The 17,325-nt window shown below is 44.7% G+C and overlaps 2 protein-coding genes across 2 annotated transcripts in view; one reads left to right on the top strand and one right to left on the bottom strand.

The window, feature by feature from the left end:
• znf608 (zinc finger protein 608) overlaps positions 1 to 11,891 on the bottom strand; it is a 32,986-nt gene extending 21,095 nt beyond the window's left edge. The window contains exons 1-3 of the mRNA XM_068596270.1: positions 11,804 to 11,891; positions 10,328 to 10,500; positions 6,880 to 7,987 (exon numbers count right to left, since the gene is read on the bottom strand). Coding sequence (XP_068452371.1) covers positions 6,880 to 7,809 — 930 coding nt within the window. The 5' untranslated portion in view covers positions 7,810 to 7,987; positions 10,328 to 10,500; positions 11,804 to 11,891. The remainder of the gene's footprint in view (positions 1 to 6,879; positions 7,988 to 10,327; positions 10,501 to 11,803) is intronic.
• The window catches only part of LOC137799424 (GRAM domain-containing protein 2B), a 10,285-nt gene continuing 2,370 nt past the window's right edge, over positions 9,411 to 17,325 (top strand). The window contains exons 1-11 of the mRNA XM_068596212.1: positions 9,411 to 9,472; positions 10,366 to 10,476; positions 10,841 to 10,928; positions 12,507 to 12,576; positions 13,300 to 13,403; positions 14,475 to 14,570; positions 14,654 to 14,725; positions 15,355 to 15,444; positions 15,962 to 16,073; positions 16,505 to 16,663; positions 17,298 to 17,325. The exon at positions 17,298 to 17,325 is cut by the window's right edge and continues 48 nt beyond it. Of these exons, the coding sequence (XP_068452313.1) occupies positions 9,411 to 9,472; positions 10,366 to 10,476; positions 10,841 to 10,928; positions 12,507 to 12,576; positions 13,300 to 13,403; positions 14,475 to 14,570; positions 14,654 to 14,725; positions 15,355 to 15,444; positions 15,962 to 16,073; positions 16,505 to 16,663; positions 17,298 to 17,325 (992 nt within the window). The remainder of the gene's footprint in view (positions 9,473 to 10,365; positions 10,477 to 10,840; positions 10,929 to 12,506; positions 12,577 to 13,299; positions 13,404 to 14,474; positions 14,571 to 14,653; positions 14,726 to 15,354; positions 15,445 to 15,961; positions 16,074 to 16,504; positions 16,664 to 17,297) is intronic.

The raw sequence follows: 17,325 nt of genomic DNA, 5'->3' as shown, positions 1-17,325 counted from the left end.
GAACACCAACGGAGCCGGATTCACCCAAACCATGTTGTGTGTGTGTGTGTGTGTGTGTGTGTGTGTGTGTGAGGGGGGGGGGGGGGGGCAGCTGCTCTCTAAAAATCTAAAATCTATAATTAAACAAAGAGGAATTTCTTCATCTTCAGTTTTTACGTTTAAAAAAATCACATTTTTATGAAATTCAGAAACAAATCATGTCCTTAAAAAGATTCCATCCATCTCTCCATCTCTCCATCTTTACATCTCTCCATCTTTACATGTTCATTCTTTACATCTATAATATGTTCATCCATCTTCATCCTCCTCCTCCTCTGCTTTCCTTCGCGTCTCTTTTCTCTCCCTCTCTTCTCCTCATCTCACCTCTCTCTCTCTCCTCCTCTTGTTCTTGTCCTCAGTCCCCCCCTCTTTCCTCTCCTCCTCCCAAACCTTACTCCATCTCTCCTCCCTCTGCAGTCTCTCCCTCCTCCTCCTCCTCCTCCTCTTCCTCTTTCCTCTCTCTCTGTCCCTCTCTTCGCTTTTTCTCACATCCATTATTTGTTCTTCTTCCTATTTCCTGTCTCTCGTCTTCCTGCTCTTCTTTTCCTCATCTGTTGTTTTTCTGTTATTTCTTCATTTCCTTTTAAACGTCCTCCCCTCTTCCTTTCTTTCAGTCCTCATCCCCTCTTTCCTCCCCTCTTCTTGTCCTTTGTTCTTGTCCTCATGTCCTCCCCTCCTCCCCACCTTTTCCTTCCTTCCTCTCCTGTCTTTCCTCATCCTCGATTCACCTCCTTTCTTCCTCCCTCATTACTCCTCCTTTCTTTTACCTGCTTCTGTTCTCTTTTATTCTTTCCTTTCCTTTCTTCATTTTTCTTCTTCTTATTTCCTGTATTTGCTTTTCTTTTTCTCCCATTTTGCTCTTCCTCCTCTTCCTCCTCCTTTGCCCCTCATCCCTCTTTCCTTCCCTTTTCTGCCATCTCTATTTTGTATTTTTTTTTCAATTTTTATCCGTTTCCTCCTTTCGTCCATCTCTCCTGCACCTTATTTTCCTCTTCCTTCCCTTTCTTCTTGTCCTCACGTCCTCTTCCCCCTCCTCTCCTCCCTCCTCTCTCCTCCTCGCTCTCCTCCTCCCCTCCTCTTCCTCTCCTCTTCCTCCTCCCCTCCTATTAAATCCTCCAGTGAGCAGCAACACCGACAGTTTTTTTCCCCCAGACAGAAATCATCTCTGTCTTTATTGTCAGGCCGCTGAAAGAGGAAGCATTGTGTGTGTGTGTGTGTGTGTGTGTGTGTGAGAGAGTGTGTGTGCAGACAATCTGTGTGTGTGTTTGTGTTCTTTTGCGAATGGTAGCCATCTTTTTTTTGCCCATTTTGTCTCTCATTTTTCTGCTCTCTCTATATCTCTCCCTACAGCGTCACACACACACACACACACACACACACACACACACACACACACACACACACACACACACACACACACACACACCACTTACCTCCCCATTGAAAGACGAGCTCTAATGGCGTGACATTACTCACTGCTATAATAACTCCTGCTGCTGCTCAAACACGTGAAAACCAACAACACTTCCTCTCCGCTCGCCGCCGCTCCATCAGACGCTGATTATGCCGGGGGACCGATTCCCGTGAACGCTTCTCCCAGAGTCCTGTGCGTTTTCTTGCATGCGGCGTTTTCATAACGACGTCATTACGAAGCAGGCCGTCAGCGTTGTGGAGAGATAGATTTATACTTTATTCATCCAGGAGGGACTCGACCTGCACGCCTTCAGGACGGCTGAAGACTGACGCACAACAAGGTGAAGGGCAAACGCTCTCTTTCACAACGCGACCCCACACGTGACCTCGCCTGACTCGACCCTCGAGCAGCGGGTTCGTCCGGCCAGCAGGTCGCTCGTCGTTCATCGTGTTCTCCTGCAGGAGTCCAGCGCGTGGACTTCCTGTCACGCAGGTCAGCCACGAGCGACGCACAACAGCCTGAATATGACGACATCAACACAACCAGGACGGGTTCATTCACGTAGTTGTGTGAAAAGAGTTGCTCCTCTCCGAGTGAAACAAGAAGACAACTTTCATTCATTCATCACGTAACACGTTCACTTCAGTGTCACCAGCCGGAGCTCATTTCAACCAAAGCAGCTGCTGATGCTCCCAACCAAGAAGTTAGGTTGTGTCAACTCAACCAAGAAGTTAGGTTGTCTCAACTAACCAAGAAGTTAGGTTGTCTCAACTCAACCAAGACGTTAGGTTGTCTCAACTCAACCAAGACGTTAGGTTGTCTCAACTCAACCAAGAAGTTAGGTTGTCTCAACTAACCAAGAAGTTAGGTTGTGTCAACTCAACCAAGAAGTTAGGTTGTCTCAACTCAACCAAGACGTTAGGTTGTCTCAACTAACCAAGAAGTTAGGTTGTCTCAACTCAACCAAGAAGTTAGGTTGTGTCAACTAACCAAGAAGTTAGGTTGTCTCAACTCAACCAAGACGTTAGGTTGTGCCAACTCAACCAAGAAGTTAGGTTGTCTCAACTCAACCAAGAAGTTAGGTTGTCTCAACTCAACCAAGAAGTTAGGTTGTCTCAACTCAACCGAGAAGTTAGGTTGTCTCAACTCAACCAAGAAGTTAGGTTGTCTCAACTAACCAAGACGTTAGGTTGTGTCAACTAACCAAGAAGTTAGGTTGTGTCAACTCAACCAAGAAGTTAGGTTGTCTCAACTCAACCAAGACGTTAGGTTGTCTCAACTAACCAAGAAGTTAGGTTGTCTCAACTCAACCAAGAAGTTAGGTTGTCTCAACTTAACTAAGAGGTTTAGTTGTCTCAACTTAACTAAGTGCAGTTGTTTAAACCAACTTACGTAGTTAGGTTGTAAAAACCTAAGTAGTTTAGTTGTCTCAACATAACTGAGTAGTTTCGTTGTTTAAACCCAACGAAGTGGTTAGGTTGTCTCAACTTAACTATGTTGTTTAAACCTGAGTAGTTTAGTTGTCTCAACATAACTAATTAGTTGTGTTACCTGAACCTAACTAAGTTGTTTCCTGTGAAGACAGAAGTTCATTTTAAAAGTCTTCCTGTATCGAGCTGACGGTGACGCGTCGCTTCAACCTTTCATGTGATGTCATAGGATCGATTGTGTGAGGACTCCATGTTGTGGGTCACACACGTGTGTGTGTGTCTTCATGTTTACTGCAGGATGGAGGACCGAAGCTCAATCAGAGTATCAGAATGAATATTTTCAGTATTTTGTTGAAAAAAAAAATCGAAACGTTTAACCCTCTTCAAAGGGGGTAAAATCATGACAACATTTTTTAAAATAACCGCCGGCAGCTCTCTGACCGCCGCTCCACTAAACTCTCCTCGTTTCTCCTCCTCGGCGGAGATGAAAGCCTCGTCTGGAGCTCCGCCTCCTGCCGCGTCCAGAAGACCTGGAATAAAAAACAAGGCGCGAGGCCATTCCTTCCTGGACGGCGGTCGTGGTCGTTTGTCGGCGTTTCCTTTCGGACGAGCCGCTCTGAGGCCGGATGGACGCTCTGGAAACTTCTTCTGGGGCCGGAGTGGGGAAGCGATGCTGTGGGCGAACTCCTGCTGCACTCGGCCATCTTGTTTTTGAGCTTCATTACAAAGTCTGTGATGCAGATGATTGATCCCGATGTGGAACTTATCCTTTTTCTTCTAAATGTTCATGTGTTCATCACAAACACAACAGATTTGCTTTTTCTTTGCTTTGTCTTCCGCGGCGTTTGAATCGAGCGGTGATGCACGCGAGGCCGCGCTGTATCAGTAATGTTCAAGGACAAACACTTTGTGTAGAAAATAAATCACAGTTTCTAAAAAGAATTGAGCGTGAAATAAAAGAATGAAAGACAGAAAGACGGCGCGTTGTTTCTCTGATGCATGTCGACAGCGCGTGGAGGCGTCGGCTTCTGGAGGAACGCCGACGACGTGAGCAAAACATTTCATGACAATCTGAACGTGAGATATTCTGAGAGTTTAGACCCCGACAGGAGGAAGGTTCAGGTTCAGGTTCAGGTTCAGGTCAGGTTCAGGTTCAGGTTCAGGTTCAGGTTCAGGTCAGGTTCAGGTTCAGGTTCAGGGTTCTGAACAGAGAGCGAGCTGATGTAAAAACACTCGGCACAAATCCACCCAGCTGTTACGAAACAACCTGATAAGTAAAGTAAATAAATCCAGAAATCCAACTGACCAATGAGAAAGAAGAGATTTGACAGTTTTGCAGTTGAAGCGTCCTCAGCTGGTTCCTTTGGTATCCTACGAAGGTTCCTTCTCTTTTCTTTTGACGAACGTTCAGCAACACGAGTCGACTTCCTGCTTTTCTTCATCGTTAGACCTTTACAGGTCAAATCAGGTAACGGACATGTTTTTCTTTTCTTTTTTTGGGTGTTTTTTCTTGATCAGAATCAGAATCAGAAACCGTTTATTTGCCAGAAATGTTTCCACAAAATGAGGATTTTACTTTGACGTTGGGTTCAACATCAGACGTGAGACGTGAGACAAACAAACAACAATCAACAGTCAACACGTCATCCGGCTCCTTGGGACCTGATATGAAACATCATTAGCAGCCGCTAACGTCGACGCTGCGCACGTCTCAGATGTCAGGCGGACATTTTGTGCCTTCAGAGATTCAAAACGAGTATTTCTTTGGGAAAACGTCTCACTGAGAGTTCGACGCCCGCCGAGGTTCTCAGCTGCAGCCGATGTATTGTTTTGAAAAATGAAAAGCAGAAACAGCATCAAAGTGCTGATGGACATCAGGAGACTTTCTACCAAAATGAAAGTAAACTTTTTGACTTAAACTTCTGACCGTTTTCTGCTTCATTTGCCTTGAATCTGTTTTTACATGTTTACTTTGCATGTTTCTGTTTCGTTAGCCGTGATGCTACAACGGAACAGCTGAAACATCTCAACAAATATGTGATCATGTAGATCATGTGACCAGGACGTCATGCATGTTCCTCTGGTCTCTGATCTCTGATCATGTGACTTTGTAAACAGCCAATCAGTGTTTAGACTCTGGGTTGAGAGCTAGTAGCGTTAGCAGCACCGCTAACGGTGAATCAACAGGAGGAGAGCTAACTGGTTCTCCGTTAGCAGAGCTGCTAACATTACTAGCTCTCCTCCTGCTGGTTCTCTGTTAGCGGTGCTGCTAACGCTACTAGCTCTCCTCCTGCTGGTTCTCTGTTAGCGGTGCTGCTAATGCTACTAGCTCTCCTCCTGCTGGTTCTCTGTTAGCGGTGCTGCTAACGCTACTAGCTCTCCTCCTGCTGGTTCTCTGTTAGCGGTGCTGCTAACGCTACTAGCTCTCCTCCTGCTGGTTCTCTGTTAGCGGTGCTGCTAACGCTACTAGCTCTCCTCCTGCTGGTTCTCTGTTAGCGGTGCTGCTAACGCTACTAGCTCTCCTCCTGCTGGTTCTCTGTTAGCGGTGCTGCTAACGCTACTAGCTCTCCTCTGTAATTCTCACTGTAATTCTGCACTTCCATGGGAGGAAGTGAGCTGGTGGCGCTCCTGTCGACCTGTATTGATTGAAATTTAAGCAGATCTGTTCGTCCGTCTGTGTGCAGTGTAATTAATACCCGGTTGTCTCTAATTAAACGATATTCATAAGCTTTGTGTGATATCCACGTTGGCTCCTGCCAGCAGGGGGCATCCAGTTAATCCACTTTTGATTCAATTTAAATTAAACGCATCATAAAATCTAACAAACTCATGACTTGAATGGATTCATTTCAATCTTCCCAATAAGGAACACGAGGCGTTCACACGCTACTTCAAAGAGAAAAGTCACTCAGAAGTCACTTCCTCCTTATCTTCTTATCTCCTTCTCTCCTTTCTCCTTCTCTCCTTCTGATGGTTCCAATGAGTATTAATGATTATTGATCACGTCTCCAATCAGCAGCTTTATTATTGTTCTTCATGTTTTAACGCTTCAGACGCTCACGATGAATCACTGTGTGTGTGTGTGTGTGTGTGTGTGTGTGTGTGTGTGTGTGTGTGTGTGTGTGTGTGTGTGTGTGTGTGTGTGTGTGTGTGTGAATCCTTCAGATCAACAAATAAACAAAGCAGCATCGAGGCCTCGACTACAAATAAATAAATAAATAACTCCTGTTGGACATCTGTGTCTTTTTTTCAGTCTTCTGTCACATCCTTCTCTCCTCTCCTCTCTCCTCCTCTCTTCCTCTTCTCTCTCCTCTCCTGTCTCCTCCTCTCTTCCTCCTCTCTCCTCCTGATGCAGAAGACTTATTTAAAAGAAGAAGTGTCGCTCAACGATGTTTCTGAAACTCAGAAATGTTTATTCCTGAAAGAAGGAAAACTCTTTTCCTCTCACATCTGATTTTACTAGTTTTGATTCACAGAAACAACGAAGAGAAGTAAAGAAACACAAGTAAAGCGAGGAAGAGGAGGAGGAAGAGGAGGAGGAGGACACAGTGCTGCCTCCTCTCTTCATCTCTCCAAAAGACAAAAAGCAACCCATCTCTGTCCATCAGCATGTTACAACAATAATAATAATATTAACAACAACATATTAAATATGAGCAGACGCAGCTGAGCAACAACAAAAGAGAATAAAGAATAAAGAGCTTCTCGTCTTAAAGCTGCTGTGTGGCCTTCACTGCCCTGACTATGGATGTCTGTATGATGTATAATGTAGATATGATGTATAATAATGTAGATATGATATATAATAATGTAGATATGATGTATAATAATGTAGATATGATGTATAATAATGTATATATGATATATAATAATGTATATGGCCGTGAGGCCCGCGCGCCCCTCTCCGCTGTGCGTGTCTACCTGCGGCCGTGGCGCCGCTGCAGGTGTGTCTGCGTTGCGTTCAGGGCCCGTCGGCCCCCCCGCTGCTCGGCTTACCTTCTCGGCTGCTCGCTGCTTCTTGGCCGCCGGCGTGTCGTCATGCTGCCGCCGGACAACGAGCGCGCCGCCGCCGCCTTTTACTCCACAATCCAGCGCGCTCTGGTTGCCGCTGTTGTTGCCGCTGTTGTTGTTGCTGTTGCCGTTGCCGCTCTTGTTGTTGTTGACGTGGTTAATGTCGCCGTTGTCTCCCGGGGGGAACCGGGGCTCCGGCGCGGCGCAGTGGCAGAGTCCTGCGCCGTGAGGGCAGAGAGGATGCTCGGGCAGGGCGCGCGACGGGAGGAAGACGGCGGAGGGGGGAGGAGGAGGAGGAAGAGGAGGAGGAAGAGGAGGAGGAGACGAGCCGTCGCCGGGCTTCTCTTTCCTCGTCCAGGCGGGAGGAGGAGCGGCGCTGTCCCGGTCTCTGTCCCGGTCCCTCTTCCAGCCCCGGATCACGTTCTTCCCCTTCCTCTCCTCGCGGCTCTTGGCGCATGGCGCGGCGGCCGCGGGCATCTCTCCGCCGCCGCCGCCGCCGCTCTGCCCGCTGCAGGCTGACAGCATCCCGGCTCCGTCTCCCGCGACGCTGCGTCCTTGAGCCTCGCGCCGCCGCCGCCGCCGCTCCCCGGGCCCGTCGCCGCCGCCGCTGCGCTCTCCCGCGGCCGCGGAGTGATTCTCCTCCTCTTCCTCCTCCGCCGGTTCCTCCGCCGGTTCCTCTCGCCCCTCCCGACCGGCGCGGCTGCGTTTAAACGCGGATCTCCTCGGCTCCGACCCGCCAGGTCCCCGGGTCTGGAGCGAGGGCAGGGCCGCGTGTCTGTCGGCTGAGCCAGCGGCGCTGGAGGAGAAGGAGGAGGAGGAGGAGGAGGTGATGAAGAAGGAGGAGGAGGAGGAGGAGGCGGTGTGGCTGAGCTCCCTGCAGTCCGCCAGCAGCCCTCCGTGCAGGAAGCGGTTCATCTCTCCGCGCGCTCTTCTCTGAAATAATCAGCATTCAGGTGCTCGTCGGCCCGCCGCAGTGAGGTCTGGATCCGGTGTGGATCCGGTGTGGATCCGGTCTGGATCCGGTGTGGATCCCGGTCCACCGGCTGACTGACAGCTGGAGGTCTCAGGTCTCATGATGGAGCTGCTGCCCAATCTGAAATATACATAAATACTAAGAAATATACCTTCATTCATCAAAAAACACAACTAAAGCAAAACAATATATACAAAAAGATCCAGAAACACTGAGAAATGAGAAACTAAACTAATAAAATGATGATTGCATTCTATCGTCTCTCATGTTGTTATAATAATAATAATAATAATAATAATAATAATAATAATAATAATAATAATAATAATAATAATAATAAACGTCCTCATCCTGCAGTGAAGGCTGTGAAATCATCTGGACTCAGAATCCACACATTTGATTGTTAAAAAATACAAAATAAACACAAATAAAGCAGGCTGCAGTCTCGGAGTTGTCCACGCGGGGGCGCTGTGGTGAGAGTCTGTTGGTTCAGGTGAGGCAGACCGGACCAGCAGCTCACCTGCTCACACAGGTGCGCTGCGTGGCCACAGGGGGCGCTGCGGAGCCGCCAGCGCTTCACATGGGGAGGTGGTCAATACACATGATTATGATTATTATGAACAAAAGAATATGAATAAAGGAATTGTCATGAGCCCGATGAATGGGAACAAAAGCTCTCGAGCATCAGATATCGTGCTTCTCTCACATGAATAATATTCATTAAAATACAGAGCTATTTTTTTTAAATAGCTAAATATAGCTTAAAATAGCTGAAAGAAAGCTGAATATAGCGTAATATAGCTGAATATAGCTGAAAATATAGAAAACTAGCTGATGAAAGTGTTGAAGCTCAACATTTTAAACGGTGCAGTTTTAGCATTTTGGAGTTGGAGAAGTTTAAGAGGATTTGAAGATGTTCTTCTCTGGAAACCATTCATTTCTAATTTCATCAAAAGCTTAATAATTTGAATATTTCAAAACATATTGTCTCTAGCTGAACGTATGAAGAACCTGTAAACGTTGGAAGTTGAAGATGACTTGAAGATTTCCCCATTGAGTCCCATTATTTAAAAAAGGAGGAGGAACGAGAGGAGGAAGAGGAGGAGGAAGAAGAGGAGGAAGAGGTTCCTGTGTAAACAGAGAGCTTTGTGGGTAACCAGCTTCTCTCTGACATGAATACCAGCTTCATGTCAGAGAACAGAATGAAACTTTACTCTCCAAACAAAGCTGGTGAAATGTCACCGCTCAAAGGTTTAAACACACACACACACACACACACACACACACACACACACACACACACACACACACACACACACACACACACACACACACACCCCGTCCTGCCGTCCGATTGGCCGTGACACGTGAGCCCAGGAGGCCCAGAGGACACGCCCCCACACGGACAGGTGAGGGAGCGGAGGAGTCAGATCCCCGTCACACACACACACACACACACACAGACACACACACACACACACACACACACACACAGATTCACACACAGACTCACACTCTGAGAGTCGGCTGCTCGGTCAGTGTGATGACGGAAGTGAAGCAGCAGGAAGACGCCAGGAAGAGAAGCAGAGGAGGCCGAGACTACCAGTGAGTGAGAGGTACTGGTACTGTGGTACTGGTACTGGTGGTACTGGTACTGTGGTACTGGTACTGTGGTACTGGCAGTGGTAGTGTTACCGGTACTGTTGATGGTACCGGTGCTGGTGGTTGTTGTAGTTTTACTTCATCCTTCACAGAAGGAGTCTCAGTTATCGTAACAACGGGCTTCTTTAAGTTCTGTTTGTGTTTTTTGTGTGTTTTTGTGCGTTTTTTGTTTGTTTCTGTCTGTTTATTTTGTCTTTTTTATGTTTTTTTGTGTGTTTTTGTATGTTTTTATTTTTTGTTGTCATGTTTTTGTGTTCTTTCTTTGTTTTCTGTGTGTTTTTATATGATTTTATTTTGTTATTGTTGTGTTTTTGTGTGTTTTTTATGTGTATTCTATGTGTTTTTGTGTGTTTATTAAATAGTGAACAGCTGCCTGCATGTTGGTCGGGGGGCCGTTGCTCCTGAGAGATAAAACTCTTTATCTGCTGACCGACAAGTGAACGAGTCGTTGAGGTCATCGAGAAACTGAACACACGTTTCACAAGCTTCACGTTTACTTTGTGGGTTTTTTTAGGAACGTTTAACAAATGAAAATGTTATTTCTGCAAACGTTGTAAACTTGATGATTTATAAAAGTTCTAGAGTTTTTAAATATATATATATGAATTAAAATGCCCGACTTTTGAATGGAGTCTGGTGTGGAGACTCAGAGTAAAAACACCTGTTTCATCTTCTGCTTGCAGCTCTTGAAACTTGAAACTTGGATCTTTTAAACGTTTTGTCGAGCTCAACGTGACGATTGTCGCACATTATTTATGACATGGTTATCTATCGTTAATGTGTTCAGTTTCTTGTCACCTGGTAATAATTGTGTTGTTTTTGGTTTTAAATCTCAGTTCCGATGCAGAAAACGTGGAGGAGCGTCCGAGGCGCGAGCGGACGCTCAAAGAGCCGCCGCAGGCCGTCGACCCGGAGCTGTCGGGCCGCAGGAAGCCGGCGTTGGTCAGGTTGGTAGATTAATTACACTCCCTCTGGTGGTCAGGAAAGAGAATGCAGCTTTAACACATGAAGCATAGACTTCTATACAACCAGAGGAGTCGCCCCCTGGTGGTCAGGAGAGAGAATGCAGCTTTAACACATGAAGCATAGACTTCTATACAACCAGAGGAGTCACCCCCTGGTGGTCAGGAGAGAGAATGCAGCTTTAACACATGAAGCATAGACTTCTATACAACCAGAGGAGTCACCCCCTGGTGGTCAGGAGAGAGAATGCATCTTTAACACATGAAGCATAGACTTCTATACAACCAGAGAGTCGTCCCCTGGTGGTCAGGAGAGAGAATGAACCAAGTCGTTCCTCTCCGCCCGCAGATCAAAGACCTTCGATCACTCTCTGCTGACTCAGGTCCAGACGGACGCCGACTCCAAGATAGAGAGGAAGAAGTCTCACTACAGCCAGGTGAGCGCTCAGAAGTATCTTTGTCTGATGTCATCACTGGTGACATCATCGGTCATCAGCGAGTGACATCATTGCTGATGTGTAAAGTGGGTGTGCAAGTGGACACAGAGAGCACGGTTCGCTGTGAGCATCGACCGGTTCATAAACTCATCTATAATGAATACACCACCATCCATCAACCCTTTCCTTTCATTCATATTCATGTGACTGATACATGTTTACATTATTGACGAGGAAAACTTAAACGTCCTCATGTTTATGTCATAAGGCCACAAAATGTCAAACAGTTTCAGTCCAGAAGATTAATTTGCTCTCAAAACTAAAAATTTGCTCAAAAAAAAAAATTTCTCTTAAAAAAAACGAATTCTCTAAAAAAAATTGCTTTCCAAAAAAAAAACGCTTTCAAAAAAAAAATTTCTCTCAACAAAATTTTTTGCTCAAAAAAAAAAAAAAATTCTCTCCAAAAAAAAAAATCTCTTAAAAAAAAAGAATTCTCAAAAAAAATTGCTCTCAAAAAAAAAAAAATGCTTTAAAAAAAAAAATTCACTCAAAAAAAATGTTTGCTCAAAAAAAAAAAAAAGTTCTCTTCGGAAAAAAAAACAACTGCTTTCAAAAAAATTTTAAAAAAAAATTCTCTCCCAAAAAAAAAATTCGCCCAAAAAAAGCTCTACAAAAGAAATGCTCTGCTCTCAATCCAAAGAGTTCCAAGTCGCGTTGTGGGCGGGGCCTGCGCTGCTGGATGAGACAGGAGTTCCTATTGGTGGACTCCACTGGGCTCTGGGCTCACACACACACCACAACACCAACAACATGAAAACAAAGTGCTGCTACATTTAAAATAATGTTGACAACAGAGCAATATGATGTCATCTTACCTCCGTGTCCTCACGTGACCTCTTGTTATGGTGCGTTCACACCAAAAGCGGCAAGACAAAGGGGGCGTGGCTTATCTCCGCCGCTTTTCTCCTTGAAAGGAGATCTTTTCCGTTTTAGACTAAAGATGAAACAACCGCTGGGTCTGCTTTGTACTTGTTGTTGACGTCACTAAACCGTGTGGACATCACCTCCATGTGTCTGGTTCATAACAGTCTCCTCGTCCCACAACAGCCTGAATGAAGCTATCAGCTGCTTCCGGGTGACCGGCAGCAGTTTGGTTCAGTACCGGCAGGACGGTGGTGACGAGCAGACCATCTCAACGCTGATTGGCTGACGCAACTATGACGCGTTTTAGCTGCAGGAGTTGAGAAAGTTACTCGGGCGTCAACCTTTTTTTTTAGAGTTTTTTTTTTTTTAAAGAACTTTTTTTTTTTAGCTTTTTTTTTTGGAGCAATTTTTTTTTTAGAGCACATTTTTCAATTATTTTTTTTTTCGCAATCTTTTTTTTTTTAAAGCACTTTTTTTAGACCAAAAATTTGAAGATAATTTACTTACAAACTAAACGTTTTCTTGGGTAAAAAAGATACACATTTACCAAATGTACCTTTATATATGCATTATGTGTGTGTGTGTGTGTGTGTGTGTGTGTGTGTGTGTGTGTGTGTGTGTGTGTGTGTGTGTGTGTGTGTGTGTGTGTTGCAGCTTTCAAAGAGCAACTGCCAGTACCACAAATTGTTCAAGGAGATCAGCAGAGAGGAACAACTCAGACAGAGTAAGTCACCAATGATCACTACTGCTCTGCTGCATCTGAACTACTGGAGGAGGAACCAGAGCGCCAGCTGAAGGTGTAGAGGTGAAGGTGGAGAGGTGAAGGTGTAGAGGTGAAGATGGAGAGGTGAAGATGGAGAGGTGAAGATGGAGAGGTGAAGATGGAGAGGTGAAGATGGAGAGGTGAAGATGAAGAGGTGAAGATGGAGAGGTGAAGATGGAGAGGTGAAGATGAAGAGGTGAAGATGGAGAGGTGAAGGTGTAGAGGTGAAGATGGAGAGGTGAAGATGAAGAGGTGAAGATGAAGAGGTGAAGGTGTAGAGGTGAAGATGAAGAGGTGAAGATGGAGAGGTGAAGGTGTAGAGGTGAAGATGGAGAGGTGAAGGTGTAGAGGTGAAGATGAGGAGGTGAAGATGAGGAGGTGAAGATGGAGAGGTGAAGATGAAGTGAAGGTGAAGTCTCTTTCTAGTTGTTTTGTGTGTCTTTCTAGTTCTTTTGTGTGTCTTTCTAGTTGTTTTGTGTGTCTTTCTAGTTGTTTTGTGTGTCTTTCTAGTTCTTTTGTGTGTCTTTCTAGTTGTTTTGTGTCTCTTTCTAGTTCTTTTGTGTGTCTTTCTGGTCAAAGTGTCCAGAACCAGGTAGAGTGCAGGTTAGCGTTACAGACTTGTGGCTCCCTTGCTGTCTGCTCGTGTTCCCATCAGGAGGCTGATGCTCTTCACCTGCTTGTCAGGTTACACCTGTGCTCTGCAGAAGGACATCCTGTACCAGGGCCGCATGTTCGTGTCTGACCACTGGATCTGCTTCCACTCCAAGGTGTTTGGAAAAGACACAAAGGTACCGTGAACTAGGACGGAGGAGAACGGTAACGTTTCCTTTCATCCCAGACATACCAGGGTTTTATATTTCAAGCTGAAACATTTCAAAAAGACAAAAAAAGTTTGATTTGATGAGACATGTTTGGCCTAAAGGATTAATGTTCACCTGGTGAAGCTTCACACGCTGAGCACAACAAGAAAGAGACACAAAACTACAAAGAGATACAACACAACTACAAAGAGACACAAAACTAGAAAGAGACACAAAACTACAAAGAGACACGTAAGGAATAGAAAGAGACACAAAAAACCATAAAGAGACACAAAACAACTACAAAGAGACACATAAGTACTAGAAAGAGACACAACACAACTAGAAAGAGACACAAAACAACTAGAAAGAGACACAAAACAACTAGAAAGAGACACAAAACAACTAGAAAGAGACACAAAACCACTGCAAAGAGACACAAAACAACTACAAAGAGACACATAAGGACTAGAAAGAGACACAACACAACTAGAAAGAGACACAAAACAACTAGAAAGAGACACAAAACAACTAGAAAGAGACACAAAACAACTAGACAGAGACACAAAACCACTGCAAAGAGACACAAAACAATTAGAAAGACACACAAAACCACTGCAAAAAGACACAAAACAACTAGAAAGAGACACAACACAACTAGAAAGAGACACAAAACAAATACAAAGAGACACAAAACAACTATAAAGAAACACTAAACAACTACAAACAGACACAAAACTACAAACAGACACAAAACAACTATAAAGAGACACAAAACAACTACAAACAGACACAAAACTACAAAGAGACACAAAACAACTATAAAGAGACACATAAGGACTAGAAAGAGACACAAAACTAAAACAAGAAAGATTCGAAACACAACAGTCTGTTGTCCATTAAAGGTCCTGGCCAACACAGTTTACACAATATGCACATTAACACAATATGCATATCAACACAACATATAAACGTGTGTAACGGCGTCTGAGTGATTCTGGACCGGCAGACAGAGAAAGTCGCCCCCCAGCTGTTCATCCTGAGGTTTGTCCGTCCCAGATCGCCATCCCCGTGATGTCCGTCACGCACGTCAAGAAGACGAAGACCGCCATCTTGTTGCCCAACGCGCTGGTGATCGCCACCGCCAACGACAGGGTGAGGACGCCGAGGCTCCGCCTCCTTTAACGAACCACAGCGGGGTTAATAAAAGCTGTAAGCGTTTGTGCGTCTTGTTGCAGTACGTCTTCGTGTCCTTCATGTCCAGAGACAACACCTACAAGTTCCTGATGTCCATCTGCCTCCATCTGGAGGTAGGTCACATGACCTCACACATGCAGCACGATCTTTTCCCCTAAAACCTTTAACATGTCCATTTGTTTGACTATTTTCGAGGTGTTTTTTTATTCTAAAATTAAATTCTTTGACCTTTTTCTGTCTTATCTAACGTTGTTCGTTAAAGTGGTCGATGCAGATTCATTCGCTGAAGATTTTAACCCCTAAAATCCAGAATATTTCATTGACCCTGGGAGCTGTTCAGTCTTTTTGTAGTTTTCTGAGTCGTCAAAAACAAATCTCTCATTGTGACAACGAATACATTATGAAGGGATTTGTGTCTTTTTTACCCGAGCAAATTTCTTGTCTGTAGGTAAATTATTGCTCTCAATTCACAAAATGCTCAAATTTTTTTTAAACGCTCTCAAAAAGAAATTTGCTCTCTAAAAAATAAGTCCTCTCAAAAAAAACTGCACTCTCAAAAAAAAGAATTTGCGACCGAAAAAAAAAGTGCGCTCTCAAAAAAAAAACTGAGAGCACAAATTTTTTTTTGAGACCGCAATTTTTTTTTGGGAGTGTAGTTTTTTTTGAGAGAATTTTTATTTTTTAGAGCGCAAACTTCTTTTTTTTTCTTCTTCTATTTCTTCTATCTGATTGGACGTCGCAGGAGAAGAGTCCGTGCAGCAGCCCCGTCCCGTCCTCAGCAGCGAACAGCTTCAGAGGTCAAAGGTCACCACTGACGCCTCGCTTCCCTCTGGTAGGTCAGACGACAACCGCACGGACGTTGTAGTTCTTTTTTTTTCTTACAAATGAGTCTGTAAAAACGTAAAGGAAACATTATCTAAACAATAGTGATCGTTGATTTCAAACTGTATTTTATTCAACGTGGTCAAACACCAGAAAAGTTTACTTTCATATCAAAGTTTAATTCACTAATTTCTACACCTGCAGAAGTGTCGCATCAGAATGGAACAAACTATGGAGGACCTAATGTTGAGCCCTGCGGGACGCCACGAAACATCTGACATTTAAAACAAGCTTTCTGCACAGATTGTTTGTCGGTTTTAATCATCACTCCAAACTTTCCCATATTCATGATCACACAGTCTGAATGTTTTAGTTTTTTTAGATGATTGAGTTTAGTATTTAGTAGGTTTTGGCTCTTGAAGATGAGAACGATCTTTTTGATTCGTCCCAAGCGTTCTCACGAGTGACTTCCTCTCAGACTTCCTGTTTCTCTGGAGGTCGTGACCTTGTGTCGCGTGTCCCTGCAGAGCTTTCCGGGTGATTTCTGCGACCTGGACGTGGCGGTGAGACAGAGGAGGCAGGAGATGGAGGAGAGCAGCAGCTCGGACTCCCAGACCCCCGAGGACGACAAGATGGCGGGTACGTCGCCGAGCCGCCGGCCAACCAGAGGCAGCGTGGCAGATCACATGATCGGAGCCGCAAAGATGACAACAGCTTTTTAAAAAAATTAAAGTCGCAAAGTTTATGTTTCAGCAGCAGAAGCAGACGATTGAACGCCGACCGATACGATGAGAACAAACTCAACATTTTTCATAATGATAACAATAATATAATGAAGCAGTACAGCAGGAAAAAGCCAGTAAAACTGGGCTTTGAGAAGCTTTGAGACGTCTTCGTTCCAGCTGGTTTAAGCTGAAGGGAAGCGATGAACAGTGCAGGGATGTAACGCGACACCTCGTGTCTTGTTACCTGGTGGAGTCCGTTTACCGGCTGTGCACCAGTAACACCGGCGCAGAGCCAGAGTCCAGACGACTGGTTTTGTGTTTCCCAGTGAAATGTCCTCTCTGCAGAGTTCCCTGAGCCTCCGCCTCTGAAGCACCCGAACGGTGCGGCGCCGCCCGGACATCCAGACCTTCAGCGTAAAGGGAAGAACCAGAACCTGAACCAGAACCTGCGCCAGAACCAGAACCAGAATCAAGACAGCAAGCAGCAGGACAGACACCACGCTGGTACGAAGTCGTATGATCAAGTCTTTAATCTTACAACTGCATTTAAAAAACAGACTTAATCCGTTTGTCATCCAGTTGAGTATTTACTTCTTTTCAAAAAATAAACATTGAACCCTCACAACTCAAACGTAATAATCAGCAACGACCCGGTCGTGAATGTGGAAGAGAAAAAGGAAACCAACAACAACAACAATGCCACCATCTTTTTAAACCTACATTTCCTCCTCCAGTCCATTCCACCAAACCCGACAAATTGATACGCACTTACTTTTATTGATTTGACCACGTTTGTTTCAAATGGAAACCAACAACAAGAATACAACATTTGCGCGATAGACTTCTGGATACAAGTGAACAGTTTATGATCCAGAATGGACCTCTTTTTCTTTAAAGCAAATTCTCAAACACCTGCAGACGTTTCGCATATTTTATGCGTCAGAGCGGAACAAACTATGGAGGACCTCATGTTGAGCCCTGTGGGACGCCACGAAACACCTGACGTCTAAAACAAGCAAAAAGTAAAAAGTAAAGTACTCGGTGCCATCAAATGTATCTTTGTGATAAATTTGTGACAGTTAATCTTTTTGAATCTTAGATCAAAAAACAAATTATTATTCATTCTTCTTGGTTTCAGGCTCTCAGCTGGTGATTGACAGCCGGAC

The sequence above is a fragment of the Clinocottus analis genome, unplaced genomic scaffold (assembly GCF_023055335.1).
Source record: "Clinocottus analis isolate CAN_PGR_092001 unplaced genomic scaffold, fCliAna1.0.p SCAF_35, whole genome shotgun sequence".
Taxonomy (NCBI): Eukaryota; Metazoa; Chordata; class Actinopteri; order Perciformes; family Cottidae; genus Clinocottus; species Clinocottus analis.
This window is presented reverse-complemented; position numbering and strand designations above follow the sequence as displayed.